Below are 26,976 nucleotides of genomic sequence, written 5' to 3'. Positions count from 1 at the left end.
GGGGTCCCTTTACCTTTTTAAGATATGTACTCTTCCAGTAATCCCACCCCCGCCCCTTTGGGAAGCACTGGTCTATGGCACTGCAGGCACAGTGAAGCTTATCTACATGCTGCCTCCTTGTCTGCACCTTAACTAAGTGAAGGATCTGTTGTTTACAAGAAGTTTGAATTAAAAGAGCTTTCATGAAGCAAGGGCTACTACTTGTTTAAAGATCTTTATTGCCAGTAAAACAAGACTGTGATGATCTAATAGGAGCATCTGGTTCTAAACTGATTTAGTGGCTTTCATGCAAAACTGTATGTGGGCATTTCATTAAATTAACCAGACCAGCTCATTTCCACTAGCATACAATGGCAAATCCCGTTTGCCTCGCACGTGGCAAGAATCACAAGGCTGTTGCTGTCTTCTATAATATCACTTTATTTTGATTTAGTTGGGATGAAGAATGACTCATGATTTCCTGAAAGGTATTTTAATGAGGTAAGAAGATGGGAATATTGGGCTGTCTAAAATAAATTTATAGCAAGTCGGATCTGTGTAGTTCTGATATCTTCATGGTTTGAGCCATTGCAATGTTTTAAGATTATCCTTTCCATAATGGGTAGGTAAGGTGAATCAGTTTTCTGTCAATATTCATGGAGTTTAAAAATGCCATATCTTCTTTTTTCAGACTAAAGTCAAAGACCTGAAAAGAAAAAGATGTCAAATGTTATAATACTCTTGGTATACTGCTAATGCAACCATAGCAAACTCAACCTTAGTCCTGGTTTTGGTTTCCCTGCAAATGGCCTGGTCCTCAAACACTCTGCACTTCAATTGGAAGAATGCTGCACTCGCAGAGCTCAGGAAATGCTGGATTTCGGCATCACTTGGGAAGACAGGCAAACTAATGCCAGTGTACTGGAAGAAGCAAAGATCACCGATGTCGAAGCAATGATTCTTCAACATCAACTTCGTTGGACTGGTCATGTTGTTCGGATGCCTAATTATCGTTTTCCAAAGCAACTACTCTATTCCCAACTTAAGAATGGAAAATGTAATGTTGGTGGTCAACAAAAGCGGTTTATAGACAATCTCAAGGCAAATCTTAAAAAATGTAGTATAAACACATTTAAATACTGCATGTCCCCACTGTGGAAGGATGTGTGGATCAAGAATTTGCCTCTACAGTCACTTATGGACTCTCTGTTAAGGCCGTGTTCATGGAAGACAATCTTACTTGGCTACGAGTGATCGCCAAAGAAGAAGAAGAAGAAAAGAAGTCCTGTTTTATACAATCTACTGCTACTTAGGCTAACAGGATCTGCATGGTTTCAAAAACCAGCAAAACAAATCTGACCAAGAGAGAAAAAAGTTGGCTGGAATAACTGTATGGAAATGACATGGGATTAGCAAAACACTTCTCAAATCACTTCCAATTCACTTAAAAACAATAGTCTGTATTCAGCTTGTTTGTAGTAACCTTGAATGCCTATAGGCCAAATGACCCAACATACATACATAGATACATACATACATATACATACATACATACATACATACATACATACTACTAACTTTAAAAGTCCATTTCATTTTAGCATAGGCACTGTCAGAGCTTAATCATGCTTCAGATTGCGAAGGTCATTATTTGGAAACAAATTTGAAACCATTCTCAATCCCCCCCCCTTTTTTTTTTTACTTAGACCAGCACAAGTTGATGCTTTCCTTTTGCAAAGGAATACTGTCAGGTGGAGTTATTACCTTCTCTAAACCCAACAGATGCACAGGGAGGGATGTAATTGTGCTCCTAAGGTGCCTGGGTGAATTCATAAGTGTTCTCCTACACTTATGCCTCTTCAAAAGTCTCATTATGCTTTCATTCACTGGGAGTGAGAACCTGAGGAATTCTCTCTCCAGAAGCAGGAACAATGCAGTGTGTGTGTCGACCTCGGACCAATCAGTGCACAAACTGTTCCCTTAAGTTTGCATCACAGACAACCCTGGACACTGCAGAAGAGCTAGGTTTTTTCTCACGGAACTTCTTAAGCATATGCAATTCCACCCAAATAGCTGACTAGAACTCAGTTCATATGTTAGCAGCTTTTGGCAGCACCCACACCCCCAAAGCTAACATAGTAGCTGGTGCCAGAGGAATATGCTTAGATAGCAATACAAATATCAGTCCTTAGAAAGAAGGATTCAGGCATGCATGGATGAAATTTGTCTCCAGTTGGATAGAAGTGGTCACTGATCCAAAGGATGGAAAGCAGGGCTTCACAAACAAAATCATAGAATTGGAGAGTTGGAAGGGACCACAAGAGACATCGAGTCCAACCCCCTGCAAATATTCAGATGAATCAACTGAAAAATAACCTGAATAAGCTAAGAAACTATTGACTCCGTAAAGCAACATCCGGGAAATAGTAAAAGAAAAATCCCGAAGAGCTGCTCCATCATGGGGAAAGGATGCACAGCAGAAGCAAATAAAATGATCCTTCAGCTGTAGAATGAAAATAGGGGTGAAGTTTATAGTAGAATTCCCTCAACTTAGAATTGCATTATTGCCCAAACGTGAGCTTCTTTGAGATCTCCCAAGCCCTTTGTGACTGAGCCGCCTTTTTGATCATAGAATCAACGTGCCCTACCTCAAGAGAAACAGAACACACAGCATCTTGTGATTTATATTATATAATGTACCACAGAAGTGGATGAAATTTGCAGGGTGAAAATTTATGGATGAAATAGATTAGCTTCTCCAGAGTAGATAAAGCCTGTTAAACTACAAATAGCTCCAAAGGCCTTTCTGATGGAAACCTTTAAGGTTTTATTTTTTTATTAAGGAAACATCTTAAAACTTTATTTTGGGGTAGAACTGGATGAAATTTGTAGACAAGATCACCCTTTTGGAGGTACGAATCCTGTAAAATCTCAAGAGGATAGCTGCAGTAGTTTTCCTGCAAGGGCAGCAGCCACAGGTTTGGAGTAGGTAAAATAAAAATCACTTAATCTCCCAGTGTGTTTTGTGGGCAATTGGTCTGAAAATTGCAGCTGTGAGAGAAACCTGCCAAACTGCAGACAAGCAGGTCTGGGAGCTTTCGTGATAGGCACCTTTAAAGATGCCTGTGCTTTTCTTTTGTCTGGAGCAGGGGGAGGAGAATTAAAACGGATTAGTTTTCTGGGTGAAATCAGAAGTGCTTATGCTGACAGAACAAATGCCATGAATACCATCCTTTATATATTTTCCACTGAGAGGTTACTGGAACTTTGGGAAGTAGGAAACAGATTGGGAACAATGGGAGTGGTATGTAGTATACTTTGATGTACGCTGAATGCCAGCTTTGGGTATTATGTGGTGAAGAAAGCAGAGAAACTGCAGTCATATAGAGACGGCTAAAGCAAGCTTTCAAGGGAAATTTAACAGGGTCTCATGGCAAAGTTATGCCAGCAAATTCATTCTCTCACACAGGTGCAGAATTTCATAGAAGCCTGAGAAGTGTGCTCAGTAATCAGACACTGGCTTCCCAAATTGGAAGTCTTTGCTGGAGTCATAAAGAGTAAACTGTTTAACTCCCGCAGGGCATTTAAAAGAAGCATCTTTTACTCCACCAATATCAAACATACAGAAGAGATCTGACAACTCGCAGGCCTTGTTTACTTCGGCAAGGGAACTTTCATCCAAGAGCAGAGCTTTGAAAAGGCAGAGCTCACGTCACCCGGTTGTACCACTTTAAAGGGAAACAGGCTGGTGTTTACGACAGTATATCAGGCCCATAGTACATATATTTTGACTCTGAGGCTTCTGAACTTATAATTTCTGCAGCCTGCTTACTGCCTATAGAGCGGTGACATAATTATCTTCTAGCTTAAGTTGTGGGCATGGAAAGGAGCCCTAGCATCTTCAGTTCTCTGCAATCAAATGTACAGCTTGGTCAGAAATGCCTTGTGTGTGCATTTTACAACCACCATTGGCATTTCTCAACTGGAGGGTCTGAGCTGCTTTTCAGTCATATAATAAGCAAGCTGCAGTGAAGAAGAAGAAAAAAGACTGAACAAAAAGTGGAGATTAAACAGTCTACCCTCAGAAAAATCAGACAGGAAACTCTGTAGCTGGGCAGCCATCAGCCTCACCCTTCCCTTTTGACTTTTTTCGTTGTTGATCTTTCCTCTTTTCTTTATTATTTCACAGCCATTTCCATCCCCCCACTGATCATTGGAGCGGTCTAGCAAAAGATGCTATGTTGTGGCTTAAAAGTGTCCAGATTATCAGGACTTCTGGCCAGGTGTGAGGACCCAAGCTAAGTGGGATTTCCCCTGAAAGCTGATTTTTGCTTATCTGCAGAAATAACTCTCAATTTCACTCCTGTCCTAAGTAAAAGTTGTGATCGAGTGCAGCGGATTGCCTACAGTTTCCAGATGAGCAAAACCTAAGCTATCTAGAGTGCCAAACTTAGTATCATAAAGTCATGCTAGGCTGGCTCCCAAAAGTAATTTATTTATTCAGGGGGTGCCCCACAATAACTTGCATTCGGTGGGGAAAAATAAATCTGAGCTGAAAGTTCTCATGGGGAAATTTCTGACTTGAACTTGCAATAAGAGTGCATAGCAAAAATGGTCCCCTGAAATCGAGAGTTAGTGGCAGCAACTCTCTCCCACCCTTCCTTCTTTCAAAAAATGTGTCTAATTCTGCCATCACAGACAGTGACAGCCCAGAAGCCAACCACATGGTGGGTTGGACTCCAACTCCCTTCAGCCCCAGCCAGCATAGCAAGTGGTCAGAGAAGATGGGAAGACCAGCCAACTCTGCCTTTAAAATCTGCAAGGGAGGCTCTGCTTGTGATCCTGCCTGATTGGCTAGGGTCTTCTCTGTGGCGGCCCCTCAGTTATGGAAATCCCTCCCCATTGAGCTATGTCTGTCGGCCTCATTTGTTTTCTCCCTCCCTGCCCTCCACCAGTTGAACCACACACTTGACTGTCCAAGCCTGTTTGGCAAAGGGCGATTGGGACTGATGTCTTTATCATTTCTGCTAGCTAAGAGGTTCTGTTGTTTTACTGCAATTTTTGCGAGAGTGGTTGTAGTAGTTTATTCTGTTGTAAGGCTGGATTGTATGCACGCCGCCCTGGTCTTTGGAGTAAGGGCCAGGCTAATATATAACAGGGGCAGAACAGCACCTATATTACACCAAACACCCCCAAATATGTTCTGCCCAGGCTGTTTCAGATAAAGAGTGAAAGAAGCATGAGTGATTTGCATGTTTCTAGATCTTGACTCAAAGGAGCTACAGAAATGCATCCCCTGTGGAAGGATGCACATTGGGATAATGGAAACCTGCGGGGAAATGTACATTTCTATCCCCTGGGCAAGACCCAAATGCAAAATGAGAAGCCTTCCCATCCCGCTGCCTTTTTGGAACATTAAAAGAAGCATCACTCTTGAATATTGATCACAGAATAAATAACGACTACAAAAGCCATTTTTAAATTGAAATGTATTGAAGTGGAAAACTTGCGTTTGTGAAAACAACTTTGGGGTCCCATCCTAAGAACTTATGATTCAAATGTCAGCCCTATTTGTTTTACTGATATTAACATTTCTAGGCTGTGACACTCAAGTTTAGTCCAATGGGACATGTTTGCAAGTAGGCATGCACAGAATTATAGTATTAATCTGCTTCATGATGAAAATCAGCAAACAGTTGACAGATGCATGGGGAAATAACAGAGGAAAGTTACCAAGTGCCCAAAGAAGGAAATTTGGAATGTTGTATTTGTTTTAAATGGGTACGGTGCATTTCTTAATTATCTCTGGCACTGAAGGATACGCTCTTGGGTATTGTATTAAGAGGAAACACGAGGTGGGGCTCCATTTGTGCTTTACATACTCCAAATTGTCTTTCGAAACAATTTCTTTTGGCCGAATGTTTCTGTTTCTAATACAAAAAAGGACATGCACGAGTGGTATTGAAATTTGAACAGTGGTACCATCTGACACTCCTAACATAGCTGAGCAGCTCTTTCTTCCTCTTTCTTTTTAAACCACCACTTTCAGGTCACTCGAAACATAGATAAATCAATCAATCAACAGTCAAGCTGCTTTATTGCTGCTGCTATTTATTAGTCTTATTTATGATCATCATTAGGGACGCAGGTGGCGCTGTGGGTTAAACCACAGAGCCTAGGACTTGCCGATCAGAAGGTCGGCGGTTCGAATCCCCACAACGGGGTGAGCTCCCGTTGCTCAGTCCCTGCTCCTGCCAATCTAGCAGTTCAAAAGCATGTCAAAGTGCTGGCCACATGACCCGGAAGCTGTCTGCAGATAAACGCCGGCTCCCTCGGCCTATAGAGTGAGATGAGCGCACAACCCCAGAGTCGGTCACAACTGGACCTAATGGTCAGGGGTACCTTTACCTTTACAATCATCATTTATATAGGCCCAGCTTACAAAGACCCATTAGCCTGGTAGCACGATCAACTATTTGCAGGTAAATCACACAGGGGTGTTCTCTAAGTTGGGAAAGAGCTGGCTATGCCCTCCCACAACAGACCATTGCTAAGCCACAAATGACTAACATAAGTAGGCACGTACAATCACGCTCTTGTGAACATTTCGGCAGGCTTAGGAACTTTGGAAAACATCAGGTAGGCTGCAATCGTGCTTTAAGGAATGTGAATCACTCGGAACATTATAGAGTTCTAAGGTTGCCAACTTCTCTTTCCTTTTTCTTTTCTTTCTGCTCCCGTACATTTAACAGCAGAAGTTCAGCAGCTCAGACGTTTCAGTACATTGAGCATACCTGGAAAAGATTGAACCTGATTTGTGAGTGGGCGTCTAGCCCAAGAATGGGTCCAGTGTAGCAGAGTGGGGAAGAGTTGGCAACCTTAGCCAGCACCTACCCTGTGAGGTTGTGTCAATATTAATTTATTTGCCAGGTGGCAAACTGAAATGGAGAAGTTTGCGGGTTGACCTTGCGCCCATCACTGTCTCTCAGTCTAATATGCCTGACAGTGTTGTTTTGAGGATAAAGCAGAAGAGAGAGAGATCCTTGCATACCACCTTTAGCTTGCTGGGAGGGTAAGTGGGGTGTAAATGTCATTTATAAATAATACTATTACAAAAGCCAGGCCTTGAGATATGCTGATAAAAGCGTGTTCTTTCGCCCCAACAAACAATACAAGCAACACGCAGCCCAGTATACTAGATAGCACTGTAATTCTTATTGCATAATAGACATGATTTAGTAACAAAAACAAAATGTGTGCACTTGTAAATTCTCTAATATATTTGAAATCAATTGAGCACACCTCTGTCAATCTTTGAAAGTCCGTAGGAGTATAATAACTCTATGCTGAAACAAAGTAATAGATGCTATCCTGTGGGCTAAGCGGTAAAACTTTTTAGGCGTTCTTTCGCCCCAGCTCTATGAAAACGTGCCAAAACCATCTCCAAGGGCAAAAATTTACTTCTTTTCAAAACTGTTTATCAAGCAATATGAAACTTCACAGGCCAAAGTTATTTCCTGGTCAAAAGAACCGAGAGCAGCTTTTTCCTTGTTTTCTAAATGCAGCAACATGCCAGAAAGCTCGAGAAAAATTCTCTACCAGTTAATGGAAAGCTACAGCAAGCAGAACACAGGAAGACTCCCAGTTTATATGAGAAAATAGTATTCCGTTCCTGCGATAATGGGAGGAGGCTTTATTGATAAGTGTAACACATTATGTCTGCAAGGAAGGTGCTGTGGGCCAAGTTGGGATCTGCACCTATGCTGTGCTTTGCACACTGTGGTATAGCAAGTCTTCAGATCCTCAGGGATCCTCATGGTTTTTGTCCAGCACCCTATTTCTAGGGATCTGCTTAACCTGTGGTGCTAACTTGTACAGCTGCACCATCCTTACTTTTGCTAATGAGCAGTGCCATTTTGCACTAACGTCCCAAATTTGTGTGCTCTCTCTTTAACCTTTGTGATCCAATAACTGCCATGTGCTGCTTAAGAACTGAGAAGGAAGCACTTTGCACAGAAGTGAGAAGAAGCGTTTGGATTTGATATACCACTTTATCACCACCCAAAGGAGTCTCAAAGCGGCTAACATTCTCCTTTCCCTTCCTCCCCCACAACAAACACTCTGTGAGGCGAGTGGGGCTGAGAGACTTCAGAGAAGTGTGACTAGCCCAAGGTCACCCAGCAGCTGCATGTGGAGGAGTGGGGAATCGAACCCAGTTCACCAGATTATGAGTCCACCGCTCTTAACCACTACACCACACTGGCTCTCTCTAAAGAAGAGTTTGGATTTGATATCCCGCCTTTCACTCCCTTTGAGGAGTCTCAAAGTGGCTAACATTCTCCTTTCCCTTCCTCCCCCACAACAAACACTCTGTGAGGTGAGTGGGGCTGAGAGACTTCAGAGAAGTGTGACTGGCCCAAGGTCACCCAGCAGCTGCATGTGGAGGAGCGGAGACACGAACCCGGTTCCCCAGATTACAAGACTACCGCTCTTAACCACTACACCACACTGGCTCTCACAGCTAACTTTCCCATATATAAATGCTTAAACCTTCACATTCGATCTTCTGCGGCACATTCTAAATGCAACAACCAATCGAGCTGTCAGTTGCACTAGAGAAGGCTGGGCCTCATTTTTTCTTGCTTTAGGTAGCTTTACTCAAGACTTGCCCTCCCTCTGCACTATAAGGAAGTCAAACAAATAGCTGTCAGGAGCAGCAATGGTGGTGAAAAGCTTTGGGGTGGGGGAGAAATCACAGAACATAACTGTTACTTTCAGTAACTGTTCTTTGAAAGGAAGTGTGCTTTCACACAATTTCCATGTGCTGGTCGCACCTGCCATTACACCCTCCTCACTGTCAACAAATCAGCTTTTTAAGGTTAGAACACAAGGTCAAATGGTTAGCTGGATCTAATCTCCAGCCAACTCAGGCTTGCCCTGCAAAAATAATAATAATGCAGAAATACTCAGGTGTAGCTTAGAGAAGCTTCCGCACTTTTGCAGTAGCTGCACTGGTGATTCCTACAGGAAATACAAAGGCCCATTTAAGAGGCTTACCCTGGCTTAAAGACCCAAATTTTGTGATGGATGTGTGGCCACATTGGCACATCTTGCCTAAAGCACAAAAATGTAATGCGCAGCACACAGTATGTGTTTGTGTGTGTGTGTGTGTGTGTGAGAGAGAGAGAGAGAGAGAGAGAGAGAGAGAGAGAGAGAGAGAGAGTGTGTCAGATGAATCTTCTCCCTTAAGAAAGAGGAGAAGGAGGCGGAGCGCCCAACATCGGGAACTTTCCACCCTTCATGCAGTCATGAACAGGCATCCATGTGGAGCACCTGCAATATGTACAGTGGTACCTCGGGTTAAGTGCTTAATTCGTTCCGGAGGTCCATTCTTAACCTGAAACTGTTCTTAACCTGAAGCACCACTTTAGCTAATGGACCCTCCCGCTGCCGCTGCGCCACCGCCATGCGATTTCTGTTCTCATCCTGAAGCAAAGTTCTTAACCTGAGGTACTATTTCTGGGTTAGCGGAGTCTGTAACTTGAAGCGTCTGTAACCTGAAGAGTCTGTAACCTGAGGTACCACTGAATTATGCAAAAAGGATTTGGGGGAGTGCACAGCCATCTTCTTCTCCACCACAAGAACAAGATTTTAGGGGCAGATAAGCTTCTAAGTATGATAAAGGTAAAAGGTAAAGGACCCCTGGATGGTTCAGTCAAAGGCGACTATGGGGTTGTGGCGCTCATCTGGCTTTCAGGCCAGCTTTTGTCTACAGACAGCTTTCTGGGTCACGTGGTCGGCATGACTAAACCACTTCTGGTGCAACAGGACACCGTGATGGAAACCAGAGTGCACGGAAATGCCTTTTACCTTCCCGCAGCAGCGGTACCTATTTATCTACTTGCACTTAATATGCTTTCGAACTGCTAGGTTGGCAGGAGCTGGGACAGAGCAACGGGAGCTCACTCCATTGCGTAGATTCAAACCATCGACCTTCCAATCAGCAAGCCCAAGAGGCTGAGTGGTTTAGATCACAGCGCCACCCACATCTAAGTATGAAGGACATGCATATACTCCCTGGTGAATATACTGGGGAGATGTGGTCAGAGTTCAACAGTTCATATCAGCCATTCAGGGATCTGCCCTGCACATTGTGTTTGTTTATTGTTTATTTATCAAGGTTGCCATAGAATACACAACAGCAAAGAATATAAGTAGCTCCTGCTTTCCAAAAAAATAGTAATAATAATAATAAACCTATTCACAAATTAAACTTCTTAGGTATACATCTGAAAATCTGCAATGAATGCATGTTTGCAAGTAATTTTAGCATTTCACTCATCAACTTGATCTGTTCTTAAGTACAGGTAGTGTTGGTCTGCCGTAGTCGAAACAAAATAAAAAAAATTCCTTCCAGTAGCACCTTAAAGACCAACTAAGCTCATACCAATAACAAACTTAGTTGGTCTCTAAGGTGCTACTGGAAGGAATTTTTTTATTTTGCTCTTAAGTACACACTCCCGAGTCAAACCTTAGTTTGCAGTCACGTAGCATGTGAAAAAGCCCAAACTTTACTGGAAGTGAGAGATGGACCAACTGAACCCGTAGGAAAAGTGTCTCTTAAAAACATGATCAAATGTAATTTAGGGCGTGGGCCTTAAGGCATCCCTTCAAAATGTTTTCAGAATCTCCCCCAGGAGTTGTAATCAAGGGGAGAAACTTTGTCTCTGCTCAAAGTGTTAGCAACAAAACTTCAGGGACAAACAACAATACCAGCTCGCTACAAGCTGGGATGATAAAAAAGCAAGGAACTTTTGTTTTGTGATACGGCTAAAACAGCACAGCAGTGGGAAAACTGCTGCAGGAAGTCCTAAAACAATATAAATCACAGTCAGACTTTCCATACACTTCTAGACACAGGAACTCTGAAAATATCAGACAAGCATGACTGCATACCTAATGCCAGGCTGATAATTCAATGGGCAGAGGCTCTGTCTAAAACATACACTACATATACTTTAATGCAAGTTTTAATACTAGGTTCCAATGTCAAGTGTATAACATCATGTTTACCCCGAAATCCAACCTAGATGAAAACTAAATTAACTTGTAGTGAAGCTGAAACAAACCCAAGAATCAAAACATCTAAAGGCTTTCCAAATACTGTTATAAGCAGGAGCAGTGGAAGATTGACAAGTGGCTAAATCAATGGAGTTCACCCTGAGGGGCATTTAATGCCTATCAAAATTTGCCTATCAACCTCCATACAGCCAAGAGGAATAGCTGTGGCTGAGGATGAAGAAGAGTCCCGGTGAAGTAGATTTGGCACTATCAGCAGTTAACCCAGTCTCCTACTGTAGAACCGATTGATCAGATTTACCAAGGACATTGGGGCCATCAGGTAAAGATGATACCCACTTCCTATCCCTTAATCTTTGTTTCTGCATCCCCTGAAGCATGAGCATCACATCCTGAAGACCTTGAGTTGAGGTTGGGGTGCTGAATATTGTTCTTTACTATCTGGAGATGGGCTATCATGGCTACCAGAATCTTCATGAAGACCCTGGAGGAAGAATGGCAGGACCCCATGGGGATAGTCTTCATTCCCATAGCTGAGCTTCAGGAAGTGATAATGCAGGTAGGCCTCTATCGAACCTCAAAAATCTCCCCAGATCAGGCTCATCTAGATCTATTACAGATTCTCTATACTGAAGGTATTTTTCTTTAGAACTCGTTCACACCTATTTGCATAAAAATTTGCTCTGGTGTCTCTTGACTTTTGGGAGGGAAACAGAGATGACCAAGAAGCAGATACTAGCTCTATGGCACTTATTGCCATAAGATGTTGGATGGCCTTGGCAAAACAGGCACAATTTTCCGGGGTTGCTTGAGTACAGAAGAACCAAGCGAATGAACTAGAGAATTCAAAATAGCAGCTGTCGTTCAATTTTTGCAGAATTTACGGATCTGAGGCTGTTTCTCTGCAGATGCTTGCAAATGCTGAAATTTTAGTCCCCACTGGTGTCAAGGATAACTTCCAGTCAGAAGGAATGGGGCGCTTCTTACTGGAGTTCTGGAGCACATCGTGTGCTGGCATGCATGGAAAGGATGAGAGGGATCTAAGGAATGCCTCATGCCTGAGGGCTGTTTCTTAGGAAATAGTGGAGGGGCTTTTTGCGTCAGGTTTTACTTGGAACAGACCCGTTGACGGAAAAGAAAATGACTAAATTAGGCCCAAGGGACACGGGTGGCGCTGTGGCTGTGGGTTAAATCACATAGCCTAGGACTTGCCGATCAGAAGGTCGGCAGTTTGAATCCCCACGACGGGGTGAGCTCCCGTTGCTCGGTCCCTGCTCCTGCCAACCTAGCAGTTCGAAAGCACGTCAAAGTGCAAGTAGATAAATAGTTCCCGCTCTGGTGGGAAGGTAAACAGTGTTTCCGTGCGCTGCTCTGGTTCGCCAGAAGCGGCTTAGTCATGCTGACCACATGACCCGGAAGCTGTACACCAGCTCCCTAGGCCAGTAAAGTGAGATGAGCACCGCAACCCCAGAGTCAGTCATAACTGGACCTAATGGTCAGGGGTCCCTTTACCTTTACCTTTAAATTAGGCCCATGAATGTAAAGTCTATACTCAAACTTAGTTGAATACCACCAATTATTATTACAGTATTTATTTATTTTTTAAAAAATGCTAGATAAAAAATGACAGGGCTTTGCTGGAGCAGAAAAAAGAAGATCAAACTTGTTGGGAAGGCTGAAGAGTGATGATGTCAAACTGTAAGGGCTTGGGGGAGAAAAGTGTAAATTCTACCTTCTCTGTTATTAAGCTACATATTACCACACCCAAGCAGATTGTACAGCTAATTATCAAGGCAATATTTCATTTCATTTTGCATTACTGCATGAGAATACATTACAAAAGCAGCATTGTCCCTTCAGATACTATGGAACTTACAACAACAATCCAAGCTTTGGCATCTAAACAACTGGGGTTGGATCCCAGGAGACATGTCTCCCATCATGCATTCCATTCAGAATTGCAACATCATCTTCTGCTAGGGAAAAGTCAAAGACCTAAGGGGAATGTATATGTGGTTAGTGGAACACATACAAGGCAACAATAAAAACCAACTGCCTGCTTCTTAAAAACACACCAGCATCCTGAATCATAATTTTGGTTCAAGAGTTTATATCTACAACCAGATAGTTAGAATGTCATAGCTCAACTTAATTTGGAAAATACTTGACTTCCTCTCTATGATGTGTCTAGGCTCACATATTTGATCTATTTAGACTGTTTTACTAAGCCAAGGATGCCCAAACTTTTTTCAAAGAGGGCCATATTTGATGAAATGAACATGTGTGAGGGCCAACCGAAGTTGTTGAGCTTTTTTAGGATTGAAGTTGTTGAGCTTTTCTTAGAGTTTAGGTTTACCGCGAAGTTGTTGAGCTTTTCTTAGGATTTTACCCCAGGACATATGCCACCAAGGAGGCTGGATTAAATCAATTGGGCCCGTGAAACAGACTTTGGATATGCCTGTACTAAGCCATTTCTCGTCCATCACTGTTTGTTCCCAACTTCCCACACTCTCAGTGCAACATAAACTGAGCATGAACGTAATGTAGGAACTTAAGAAGAGGCTGCAGGACACATTTAGTCCTGCATTCTGCTCTCAAGTGGCCAAACATATGCCTTTGGAGAAGCCCACAAGCAGGATCTGAGCACAACCAGTGCGCCATCAGAATGAGTAGCCAATGGTAGCCTTATCCGCCATGAATTTATCTAATCCTCTTTTAAGGCCACCCAAGTTAACAGCCATCGCTGACTCTTGTGGGAGACTATTCCACAGAATTCCATAGCTAGCCCTGAAAGCAATGTGGTTGGACCCTGAAGTCTTATCTACAGCTATAATTCCACGATCTGTTCCAAAACCAAGGGATGCCCATAAATACCATCTGTTTCTTTCTCCCCACACCCCTGTAAATCACCATTAACGATTTTGGGAGAAATGTAGGTCAAAACACCAAGTGAAGGAGAACTTGGGAAAGAAAACCACAATGAAATAACAAGTCTTACACTTTCAAGACTACTTAATGAAGCCAGTGTTCATTGGGGGGGGGGGGACACAGTGATGACATAATATACACAGAATGTTGATGAGACTAAGAGCTTCTGGGAGAAAGGGGATTCCCTGGCTGGGAGGTTTTTTTTAAAAATCCCTTCTCCTAGCCAAACAAAGAGCTATCCCTCCTTGTAAATATGCTTTCTGAGAAGCACAGGTTTAGTTCCTGGAACACACCAGTTGGCACGTAGAACTGCTAGAATGGCTCCTGGGGGAGGATAGACACAGGACTCTTTCCTAGAGTTTACGAAGTTCGATCACAGGCGGCGCATGTCATACGGTGAAAGGCCATTTCCTTGCCTGCCTCCCCTTTCCCTCGCTTGGTTCCCTGAACTGGGAATTCCTGTAAGCTGTGCGCATGGATAAAGGCAGAGACGGCAGCATTAGATGTGCAACTGTTACGCTACGCACCCGGCATATCCTGAGCAAGTCCTTCTCTTCCCTTGGCTGTCTCAGAAGAAAGAAATCCCTTCTTCCTCAGGACTACCTGAGTTGTGTGTTTTTAGCAAAGTTTTTAAAAGGACAGGATTGCAAGCATTTATTTATTCAAACTGGTAGCTTAGTCGACTAAAGCACTGGTTCGCTGTTTTAACTGGTGAAGACCAACTGGAATAACTGTGGGACTGTTCATGGCAAAATGTTCATGGCATATTTTGCCAGCCCATGCTTTCTGTGTTCCCCACCACCACCTCATTTGTGCTGATTTTCTTTGGCGGGGGGGGGGGGACACTTAAATAACAACAACAATAATTTTATTATTTGTACCCCACCCATCTGACTGGGTTGCCCCCACCACTCTGGGCAGCTACCAACATATAAAAACATAATAAAACATCACACATTAAAAAGATTCCCTATACAGGTAAACTGCATTATTGACCGAAACGCTTAAAAACACAACTGCAACGCCCGGTTGCCAAGTGTGAACTGACAAGCTAATCAGAACCCTCCTTGCGCCTTCTCCTTCTAATTGCTTCCTGTTCAGTGTAGCATGGCCTTAACAAACCCTAATTTTAGTTGCTTTTATCTGCTGAACTTGCTTTTATTTTATCTGTTTCGGCTCATATGCTGATTGTATGATTTTATTGGTTCAGTCACTGTTAGCTGCCCTGTGTGATGCAAAATGCATTGGAATGGGTGGAATATACATTTCCTAGCATGTAAATCAGGGTTTCCCAAATTTGGATCTCCAGATGTTATTGATCTACAACTCAAACTACAAATAAATGTCATGACTTCTCCCTCAGGTGACCCATAACAGCTGGTCTATGAACGTAGAGGTTCCATTTAACTATCAAGGATAATTTTATCTACTTATTTATCTATCTATCCAGCTATTTCCCAGCTTTCACCCTAAGGTCGCAATAAGACTTACATGCATTTGCTAAACCCCTTTTAAAGCCATCTAAGCTCTTGGCCATCACAGTCTCACTGTGTACAGTGGAGCTCATTACCAAGTAAGTGTGCAGCAGACTGCAGCCTTAGTTCTTCAAAAACCTTTCCAGAAAAAGTGGTTCAGGAGCAAGTATCTACCCAACATCTCCCATGCTGAAAACTAACGTTAAATAAGTTTTGTGCTTCCCTGCAATCTTCCTATCCTCTTTCAATAATACTTTCGAATCATTGCCATCAAAGAAACCAACCGCCTCTCTCTGGCTGATTTCCTGCTTCTGATATATTTAAAGAAATGTGTTGCTTGTGTCAGTGTTTTTAGCAAGGTGCTCTCCAATTTCCTTATCACCAACCGACATTTGTTTTGCCAGAGTTGGTGCCCCTTTTTATTTTTCTAACTCGGCCAAGACTTCCACTTTTTAAAGGAAGCCTTCTTGCTTTTTATAACCTCCTTGACTTTGCTCACCAATCACACTTGCATTCTCTTGGACTTGTTTGTATCTTTCCAATTTGTGTTCATCGTTATATCTGTACTTCTGGTATTCTGGTATTAAATAACCTCCAATTTATTAAATAACCTCCAATTGCCCTATAGACAATTGTCTCTTGACTATCCCTTTTAGATTGCTTTCAACTTACCCTCATTTAAGTTCTGTCTTTAGAAATTACATGCAACCGTTTTGGACACCCAAAACAGCTTTCCATTCATTGCACAATTCAACAACACACAGGGCACTTCCAGACTGCCATATTTTGTGAGTGAGATTAAACTGCATACTGGCAAATTCAGGCTGTGCCATTAAAGTGGGTGCGAAGCTCTTGCACAACAAACCCAATTCCTCTCCCTTCAAAAAAATCCAGACTTTTTGCAGTTAGGAAAGTGATGGGAAAATGCAGTAGAAAGTATGGGATAAAACTCCCCCACTGTCAGGGGACTGCCATTGGAACAGGGAAGGGAGGCAGAGGGGCAGTTGGGATACAGGGAACATCTGAAAATCTTGAGAAGCAGTTCCTCTTCCTGCGGTGGGGAAAGCCACACCTCCAGTGGGGAAGAGGGGAAGGGACCAGAGGAGGATGCTGGGAGCCCCTGTGCCACACCTTGCCAGTCTGAGGGTGGAGAAAGCCACACCTCCAGGGTAAAGGAGGGGAAAGGGCTAGAGGATGCTGCTGGGAGCCTCAGCACCACTCCTTGCCAAGCCCACCTTGCGCAGAGGTGTAAAACGCAAAGAAGGAAGGAAAAGGCTGGGGGTGACTAAGCTCTTATGTTGGGGGAGAACCCGGAAATGACCACTCCCGGTTTCTGCTAGCGATTGAGGCAGACATGAACTGATGGTTCTGCACTGTAAATAGTTTTGCACCAAAATAAAACCTGTTATAGACAGGTCGGAGTCCTGCCTGGTTACTCACAAGCAACCACCACTAACATCTGACTGTCAGCATCGCCCTTGAGTCAGTGCCACCAACTGGACTCACACACTTCAGCCCCGACTGGGCTAGGCGAGCTGGGTAGCACTTTCAGAGACCACCTTCTGGACAGGAACAGGTCAAAGTGCTGTGGACTCACAGCTTAGAGTTGTGAGCACCGGATTCACTCCAACAAGAAGACAGTCGTTGCACAGCAGAGTATAGCAGAGTCTAGCAGAGTATATAAACGACTCGAAGAGCAGCTCTGTAGAATATCTTCTTTATTCTGTCTACAACTATTATACAACTATATACAGAGCTAAATGGGTTCTTAGCATAAATGAATGCTGCACTACACTGAGCGTCTGCAGCTGCTCTTAGCAGCAACCTTATCTCTAGACACGATCTGTAACACTCAGTCTCTCTCTCTCCGACACACTGACTGACTGACTGACTGACTGACTGACTGACTGACTGACTGACTTGGTGCTGGAGTAGAATAAGTAGATAGCAGAACACGCCTCCTCCTCTCTGGAGAGTCAGCAGAGATCATCAGGAGATTCTTGGATATGGGAGGGGTGAAATCTCCTCACTGACACCCACAAACAAATCAGAATGACTGCTCAATAAACAGCTGATACTGTATATATCCTGTCCACAAACTTTATGCAAAAAAACCCCTCAATACATGTACTTTCCAGAAGCAATGTTAAGGGTACAAGGGTTTTAAGCCACCCCCCCCATCCTGATCTGGTTCACTCTGCTTCCCACCCCACCCATATTGCAAACATAATTGCCCTTAATTTCCTTAATTGCAGGGGAACTGTCCCCTTCTAAATCTACACATTAGTGTTAAATATTTTCTACACTTTGGTCTCCCAAGAACTAAAGCTAAACTTCATTCTACTCCTAAGCCAAACTTTTTTTCTTTTTGGGAACAAATATTCTTGTGTTCTACCCAGAAACAGACAAAGAGAACAATCTCTCATAGTGGTACCGTATTTTTCGCTCTATAGGACGCACTTTTTCCCCTTCAAAAATGAAGGGGAAATGTGTGTGCGTCCTATGGAGCGAAGACACCATAGCCCCGCGACCCTCTCCCGGTTGGAGAGGTGACGCGCGGCTCAGGCAGGTGCCTCCATAGGCGCGCGTCACCTCTCCAGCCGGGAGAGCTCGCGCGGAGCTAAAGCAGCCCCTCGTGACCCTCTCCCGGCTGGAGAGGTGACGCGCGGCTATGGCAGGAGCCTCCATAGCCGCGCGTCACCTCTCCAGCCCGGAGAGGGTCGCGAGGGGCTGTTTTAGCGCCGCACGCGCTCTCCCGGCTGGAGAGGCGACGCGCGGCTCTGGCAGGAGCCTCCATAGCCGCGCGTCACCTCTCCAGCCGGGAGAGCGCGCGCGGAGCTAAAGCAGCCCCCCGCGACCCTCTCCCGGCTGGAGAAGTGACGCGTGACTATGGCAGCAGCCTCTCCGCTGCACCTTTCGCTGCTCCCTGACCTGCTCTTTGGGGCTGGTGGTGGGCTTCCCCCCGCCAGCCCCAAAGAGCAGGTCGAAAGGAACCTGAAGCCAGGAGAGCGAGAGGGGTCGGTGCGCACTGACCCCTCTAGCTCTCCAGGCTTCCAAGGTAGCCACCTGAACGCACCTTAAATGGCACCTTGTTTTAGAGCGGGAAAACAAGAGGGGGAAAATTCTCCCACTCTCTGCGCAGCGCTTCCTGCCGCTTTGCTGAAGGGGCACTGGTCAGAGAGCGGAAGAATTTTTTTCCCTTGTTCTCCCCCCTCTAAAACAAGGTGCGTCCTATTGTCCAGTGCGTCCTATGGTGCGAAAAATACGGTAATTGACAACATCAAGTAGAGCAAGCAGAATCAATAAAAAAAAGACGTATCTAATACTTTACCTCTAGAAATGTTACTAAAATCACAATTTTTAAACATACCATCAAATTCAAATTCCTCCTTTTTTCTGCCTAGTGAAAAGAGAGCTATCCCCTCTATAAGGAACTTTTGAGTTTCAGCAAGTGGAAGTACGTTTAGGTTACTACTTATAAGGCTAAATCTTCATTTTAGCCCACCTCATTTTAAAACATACAAATTTAGCTTTATCCGTTTCAAATTTAGCTTTAGTCTAGGTTTAACTGGGAATTGCCACAGGATTTATTTCCTCTTTTAGCACATGATGCCCTTAATACGCTATATTACGTTTCTTTAAATAATGCAGCAATTACACTTTTGTTCTTCTCATGGAGGTGCCTACTTCAAGTGGCTCCTTGCCATTTTCTCAATGTTTTGTCACTAGGATTGTGATGTTTCGGATCAATCAACAGCTTTTTAACTTCTCATTGTTTCCTTACACATGTGCTTACTAAAGTTCTGGTTCATTCTCATGTTATTCCCAAATATTCTATCTTATGTTAATAGACATGGCATGGCAGAAGAGGAGTGTAAAATAATGAAAAGTTATGTCCAAAGTACAATAATAATTCATGTACATCTGGCACAAGGCAATCTGCTCTTACCTGACAGTTTTCCAGGACCCTCTCTGGTTTTGTAGACTTTGGAATAGTGACAATGCCATTCTAGGATGAAAAATAAAAACAATTTATATATTCCTAAAGTTCTATTTTTAAAAAGAAAACGGAAAGAGGGAGTGGGAGAATGAATTAGAACTATCTCACCCAAGTCAATGTGTCTAATTAGTGGAAGTTGTCAGTGAATCATCTCTTTACAAATGTTAAGTTAACCTGAAACAATTCAGCTTAGTTGAGATGATAAGCATGTGTCTGGAATGAACCAGGTGGGGAATTCTAATGACTGAAAGCTCTTCCATATAAAAACCCCTGCACATGGAAACTAGGTGTCAGGGAGAAGTATTTTAGTCTACTCTTCTCCCTGATGTGCTACTTTCCTATGAATCCTGTAAACCCCTATCCTCAGTGGTACAGCCAACATACAGATTTACTCCCTTCATCTGCTGTTTGGAAGCGCTGGCCAGGCTTCCTCAACCTCGGCCCTCCAGATGTTTTGAGACTACAATACCCATAATCCCTGACCACTGGTCCTGCTAGCTAGGGATCATGGGAGTTGTAGGCCAAAAACATCTGGAGGGCCGAGGTTGAGGAAGCCTGCACTAGACTCCTTTAGCAAGACGTCTGCAGTCACTTTTGGGTCCTATGTGTCTCCGAATATAACAATATTAGAAGTCTCTATAAAACACTAATACTGAAATGACTTGCAAGTATATCTATCCATTGGAGGAGCCGTGCGCTCATCAAACACAACTCTGCAGATCAAGTTTGGGCACAGTGGCATTGACAAAGAATTAATCCACACAGGACCCCACTTCTTGCAGGCCAGTATTTCAGCCTCCGTAGTTCTACACTGACAGAAGAAGAGGATGCTCAATCTTTGGATCTCTTCCACTAACAGATTGCTTGTGTAACACTGGCAGGAACAGCCAAGCTAAACTTAGTCCCAGGGACAAGGTATCTTTCAATCTCTCTACCCAACAATCGTCTAGACTTCAAGCCAATTACTTTAAATAGCCACCCAACAACCTTGAAACATCGGTGTACTCCTAGCACTAAGAGACACACAAGGTATGTCTACTATTACTGGGCATGTTTTATGTGGGTGGGCAGGAAATACATTAATGTTTAATAGGGTATTGTATTTTAGTGTTTTATTGGAAGCCACCCAGAATGGCTGGGGAAACCCAGCCAGATGGGAGGCGTATAAATAATAAATTGTTGTTGTTGTTACTATTATTATTATTATTATTATTAAAGACAATTTTTTAAAACAGAGATAGGTTCAGGGACGCCAGCTCCTAGCAGCTGCACCCCTTTGAGCCTCCTCCCCCCTCAATATTTGTTAGCAGGGGGCTGAGCCCCCCTCAATGTTTGTCCAGGTGCGATGCTGTACATGATGCTATCACATGAGCCAGGAACCTGGTGGCTCCTCCTCTTCCTGCCATGGAGAGGAAGTGGTCCCCAGCCTGTGACAGCAGCAGGAGAAGGTGGAGGAGCCCCTGGAAATGGAAGCCAAGCTGCAACACAACACACAAACATCACATGTCACATCTGGGTGTCACACACAACATCGTGCGTGACATCAGCCCCTTCCCCCAGTATCTATTCGGATTCGGCGCACCTGGACGGGACCAAGAATGGTGGCAACTTTAGAACTTACCTGTATGCTCCAGCGTATACATATCTGTGCAGGAGTTCTGCCATATTTCTTTGCAAGCTGAATTACGTCTGGATGACTAAGGGCTTCACCTTTAGCAAGTGGGCAGTAGCCTTCGAAAACAATATTCCTGCTTTGGCAGTAATCCACTAATTCTTGAGGCCTATGGAAAGGGTGGTATTCAACCTTTTATAAAAGAGAAGAAACTTTGATGTTAAAACCATCGCCAGCTTTTAATCTATCACAACTCAAAGGTCAAGCAGCTGAGGTGTTACTTCTTATTTGGCAGAGTGCTAACAGTTTTTTAAAAAAGAGGAAAGAAGAAATTGATACAGTGGTACCTCGCAAGACGAATGCCTCGCAAGACAAAAAACTCGCTAGATGAAAGGTTTTTCCGTTTTCGATTTGCCTCGCAAGACGAATTTCCCCTATGGGCTTGCTTCGCAAGACGAAAACGTCTCGCGACGTCTAAAAACAAAGACATGTTTTGTTTATAAAATTAATTTATTTTCCCTTCAGTTTTTGAACTGCTCTTTACAGTATGTGTGACTTTGAAGAGCAGTTAATAAACTGTTGTTGTACCAAATTTGGCTTTGTTTAGACTTTTTTTGACCATAGGAACGCATTAATTGATTTTCAATGCATTCCTATGGGATTTCGTGCTTCGCAAGACGAAAAATTCGCTAGACGACAAAAATTGCGGAACGAATTAATTTCGTCTTGCGGGGCACCACTGTATTGATATTTTCTCTTCCCTTCAAAATGCCAGGAAAAAGTCCCTTGGATGGAAACATGGTCCCCTGGAAAATTTGTACATTGGCTGCCAACATCCTCAGAAGTTACAGAGATGCACCAACTCTTTGCAGTAATGTTTGAAGCAGTTTGCTGGGTGCGTTAGAACTCTGTCCCAATACATCCATCATGCAAGATCATTGCCTCTTTCTCCTCCTCCTCTCCCATGTTCCTATGAACAAGAGGCTGAGATTACACTGTGTTCTCAGAAAAGAACAGCACAGCCATACATGACCTGCCTATCACCAAAATGCCACTATACAAGTACCTGCCTTCACCTCAGTTGTACAGTTCCACCTCTTTGTAGAGCAAATTCACACAGTTGCTCTACCAGCATCATGAAATGATCTCAGCACATGACCTATGTGGTGATGAGTCTTGCAGAATAGCCTGGCAAGTATTCACCCATCCCATATGATCAAATTTGACCTCATTTGTAAGGCTTTCATCAAAATCTTCAGTTAGGTTAGTTGGTTGTGCATAAATCTTAACAGAGGGTTACGGGAAGGAAACCCCCCCCCCCCAACGGTGCAGCAGTAGCATGTTAATAAGGGGCAACTTGGGGAAACATAGGCTTTCTTAAACAACACACACAGCATGGCTGAGATATCCTTAAAATGGAAAATCCCATTAATTTAAATTTGTAGCAACTTATCCAGTTCTTAAATATATATATTTTAGACAGAGCATACCTATCTCTTCCCTGCTGACATATATGGACTGGTTACACAGTGACATTAATCTAGCCAATATTCTGTAAACTTTATGGTATAAAGCAAACAAAAAAGGTCAGGTCCAAGGAACTTAAAGAGTCAAAGGGGGAGAAGTGAAGGAGAAGGGTGGAAGAAGAAAGAGTACCAGGGGCATGAACATAGAAAGATTTAGAAGGGACGGGGAATTGGGCAAAAAAAGTGTGTTGGATGCTGAGGCCAAAAATGGTCCCACTAGGGAAGCTGGTCACAAACAAAAAAAGAAAGAAAGGAAAGGAAAGGAAAGGAAAGGAAAAGGACAATATGGTCCTTGATTTCTCATTAGTATTAATTAGACTTGTGATTAGTGTGCTTGCATGCACACACACACACTTTTAAATGAATAAATATGGTGAAATCTCCACTAGCGGTTATGACTATGCTACCCAAGTTTTGCTAGGGATTGGAGCAGAATGTAAAAGTTTACTCTTTCATAGACTGGGAGAGAGGTGTCACAGTATACCTGCTGACATAGAAACCTGTCCTTTAGTTACAAGCATGGGTCAGGAAAATGTGGAGTTTATTAAAAGAGGAGTGTGGGCAGAAGAAAGAAAAAAGGCATATAAGTTAGCTTGCTTGCACAAATCATCTGTGCAAGGAGCTTTGCTGGTGTGTTCTGTTTGTGTGCCCCATCCAAACCGACGCTATTGGTTGCAGTGGCTCAATGATGGTGTCCCACCTCTCAAAATCAACAGTCAGTTCCTCCTGAGGAATAGGAGAATAGGAGGAGGTGACAGGCAAGAGGAAGAAGGACTAAATATGTGTGAATATGTGACAAATATAACTGATATAGGACCCCAAGATTCTCGCAACAAGTCATTCTGTGGCAAAACGTAATAAAACGTGAACTATTCTGATGTTACCCCTCCCTGTAATTGAAGCATGGATGATTAAGCAAATCCAAAAAATGACACGGTTCCTGGACCGAAAAACACAAGCCCCTCATGTGCACAAATCCAACATAAATTCCCTGGGAGGAAAAGCTGCTTTAGCTGTCACACGTCTTCCAGTGACCTAACCGTTTTGCATACATATGATGGAGAAGACGACACGATATCTTAGTTTAGCACCATGACATCAACACAGGGAATGTGGAAAATTTCGTCCACCCCGAGGAGGATGAAGGACTGCTTCCTGTTTCTCATCTTTAGTACATGTTGTCTTTCCAAGCAACAATAGTCAGGAACAATAGCCTGGCATCTGCTCAATCCAGACTCTGAAAAAACCAGGCTCTCAAAGGCTAGGCTGAGTCAGCCTAAACCGACTGTGATCAAAAATGACGGGCTGGATAAGAGACAAGGTTCAAACAGCAGACACATCCATCTCTTCAACCTTTGAAGATTCTTGACCTCTCTGTGGCATTCAGCACCACATGTTTACAGTTTGCAGAGACATGATGGAGGTGGCTCAGTTGCCCGTGCTGCTTGCACCTGAACAGGCTATGGGACATGCCCAGTATTTACTGTTGAAGACTCTGAGGAAGAATGGAGAAGCAATACTCCAGGTGGAGCTTTCAGACTCACCAAATGCCAGAGAACTAACAGTCTGTTATTTCCCAAGGAAGAAAAATGCTGGGGGAAAGTGCAGAAAAGGTCAACCATAAATTATCAGTACGTTGGAGTACCTTGGCGTGTGTGTGTGTGTTTTAAGAAACATGCAGATTATGGAAAGGATGGGATAAGAGATTTATAAAATTATGCATCATGTGGGAAAAGTTGATAAAGATGCTTTCCCCCTCTCTTATTGCATTATAGTAGAACCCCTAGTTTGGAATTATTCAATGAAATGGATTGTCAGGAGGTTCAGGTCTCCTGGCTCTCACTGGATGAAGGACTTGAACTTTGTGTACAGTTTCTGCCCAAACCTTTAATGCTCAAATCAGTACAGTACATAGGCAAAATAGGTGCTATACATGGCTATTGATCCAACCCTTGGGTTCCATTATATAGGAATGGGGCATGCACAGCTTCAATGTGGGACTGAGTAGCGGCTGTTGCCTTGGGATTTGCCCTCACTTTGTTGGGTATGTGGTCTGGATTCAAGCCCTCTCATGCTCTCCATCATCTCCCCAAAACACCAGTTTGCTAGTCAAAGCCTTCTAACCACTATGTATTATATACTCACCTGGTTAACATGTGGGGTTACCTGGCAGTCTTCCTTCAGTTGTTCCAAATGATCAATAAGAAAGTTGCTTACTCCAATAGATCGGCATAAACCTGAACGAAAGCAAAAAGGTGCTACATGTTTATAACAATCAGTCATGGTGGGAGAAAAGAGAGGGGCCTAGTGCACACATTATAACCAAGTGGCCCAACCGAAAAGGGGGTTGGGTTTAACAGTGCTTCAACCTGTTAAACATGGAAATAGGGTCCACTCCCACGTACAATTTCTGTAGTCACTCAAGGAACCCCTGCCATCAGTGAACACCTAGAGCTGGCAGACAATTGCTGTCACCATGTGTGTACTTTACCATTTAAAATCTGAATACTTTTGGTACCCAAATTTAAGTAGTAGAGCATGGCTTGGCTGTATCCGAATGGCCCTGTGCAAATAACCACCTCTCAGCATCAGTCAGCTTTCTTATGAGATAAGAAAAGGTTGTTACCTACATACAAGCTCTAAGAAGGGGGTGGGCTATAAAAATAAATACATTTCAGGAATGATGAAACGATCATCAAGTGAGGGAAAGATTACACACACCCCAATTTATGCGTAACGAGAGTTCTGAGTAACATCATAGGGTAATTTTTAAAAAAGAACAACACTGAACTTGCAGTTTGACAGCATTATCTGAGGACACAATTCAATCAAGATCCCTTTAGGAAGCAGTTTTATAATCTAAACACACAGGGGGCTCCCTGGTGGATTCAAGCTCCAGGCTAAATTCTGGGAAAAGCTGGTGTAGTGTAAGCAAAGAACAATTGGACTTTGCCAGGTTGAAAAGGAGGAAATGGTGTTCTGAACAGCCTGCCAAAAGCTCAAAAGAAGTGGAACATGCGTAGAAGACTAATAGGGTGTAAGAAAACACAAGGACAAACAATCCAAACAGACTTCTGACTACTTTCAGGTTATTACTGCAAGGAAGACATTCAGTAAAAGAAAACCCACAGAAACTATACTTATGAAGTCAGGAATTAAGAGCACAAATCTATAGCTGGGTTTTGCATTTTCTAACGCTGCCTGCCATCAAAGGGCCATAATTACATGCATGCAGCTCAGCATGCTTCCACAAAATTATGTGTGTATATAGAACTGTGCCAATAGTCCCAGAAACAGCTAAAAAGAAGGGGAAAATTTGCCCTAATTTGCTAAACTAAAGTGATTGTTGCATAAGTGGTTTCATCTGCCATAGGCAAACTGATAACATCCAGAAAGTTTAAGGCAATCTGTTTTCTCTGAATCCATCTCATGTCTTTATTGGCAAGGGTTGCAAGCTTTCAAGCTGCACAGAACTCTTGTTTCAGAATGAAACTATTATATGGGGCAATTACCAGCCATACTGATTTTCTTGTGCTTCACGGCACTGCTAGATTAATTATCCTGCGTATTCTACAGACTACTGCAATGGAAAAGTACGAGGTCACGCTGCTTCCTTGAACAGTGGAGACAAGGGTGGTTTCCTCCCTTCCCCAGAGTCCTGACGAACAAGGGTCAAGCTCATTGATGGAGGAAAATTTAAGACATGGGTAACAAAACATGGAAGCTACTTAGACAGCCCAAACACAGCACAAGGGGCTTGTGAAGACAACAGTTGGACAGGGAACAATGGGAGAAAGGAATAACTCTGAGCAGCCATCAAAATGATGGGGCATTGTTCTTGGCTAAGAAGCAGCCACGCACTAATTTTGATTTCTGTTTTAGAGAGCACATTATGGTAAAGTGAGCAAGTTCTGGTCCCTTAACCCTACCAGCCCAACAAAAGATGTTTTAAAAACAATTTCTAACGCTGTATGGAACCTACCTAACAACCTTCAGTTACGTTCACCCTCAAATAATTCTGAATGGTGTTCACGCTTCTGCCACTGTAGAATTCCTGGGAGAAGAAAGTTCTCCAGAAAAGGTTTGTTCAGAGAAAACCTCTCTCTCTTAACCAGACGCTTCAGATGAAAAACAGGAGGTGGCTAGTTCCATCACACCCTAGTTGTGAGCTTACTTGCAGTACCTCTTTACTGGGGATAAGGACTAGATGGACCTTTCATCTGAGGCAGTAAACGAAGTATTATATTTTTTATGAATAGCCAGAGACAGACCATTGGTTCCAAAGTTCATATAGCTCACTTCCCGGAGAGCAAAGGGTAGACAACAACATTTTACTTCAATAACCGCTCTATTATAACAAATATTATAAAGCAAAGT

General features: G+C 43.2%; 1 protein-coding gene across 3 annotated transcripts in view; it reads right to left on the bottom strand.

The window, feature by feature from the left end:
- Positions 1–396: 396 nt before the first annotated feature.
- Positions 397–26,976, bottom strand: part of LOC309372456 (putative oxidoreductase ZK1290.5) — a gene marked incomplete at its 5' end in the record, with an annotated part of 69,559 nt that continues 42,979 nt past the window's right edge. For 2 of the 3 annotated variants that reach the window (XM_081916095.1, XM_081916097.1), the window contains 4 exons: positions 397–685; positions 19,411–19,470; positions 21,083–21,265; positions 24,745–24,836. In XM_081916095.1, the coding sequence (XP_081772221.1) occupies positions 584–685; positions 19,411–19,470; positions 21,083–21,265; positions 24,745–24,836 (437 nt within the window). In that variant the 3' untranslated portion in view covers positions 397–583. Of the gene's footprint in view, positions 686–12,934; positions 13,054–19,410; positions 19,471–21,082; positions 21,266–24,744; positions 24,837–26,976 lie in introns of all 3 variants that reach the window. The other variant, XM_081916096.1, reaches the window with a different exon arrangement.

This window comes from Podarcis melisellensis (genome assembly GCF_964234715.1).
Source record: "Podarcis melisellensis genome assembly, chromosome: 6".
Classification (NCBI taxonomy): Eukaryota; Metazoa; Chordata; class Lepidosauria; order Squamata; family Lacertidae; genus Podarcis; species Podarcis melisellensis.
Note: the sequence above shows the minus strand (reverse complement) of the source record. Positions and strands in the feature narration are given on the sequence as shown.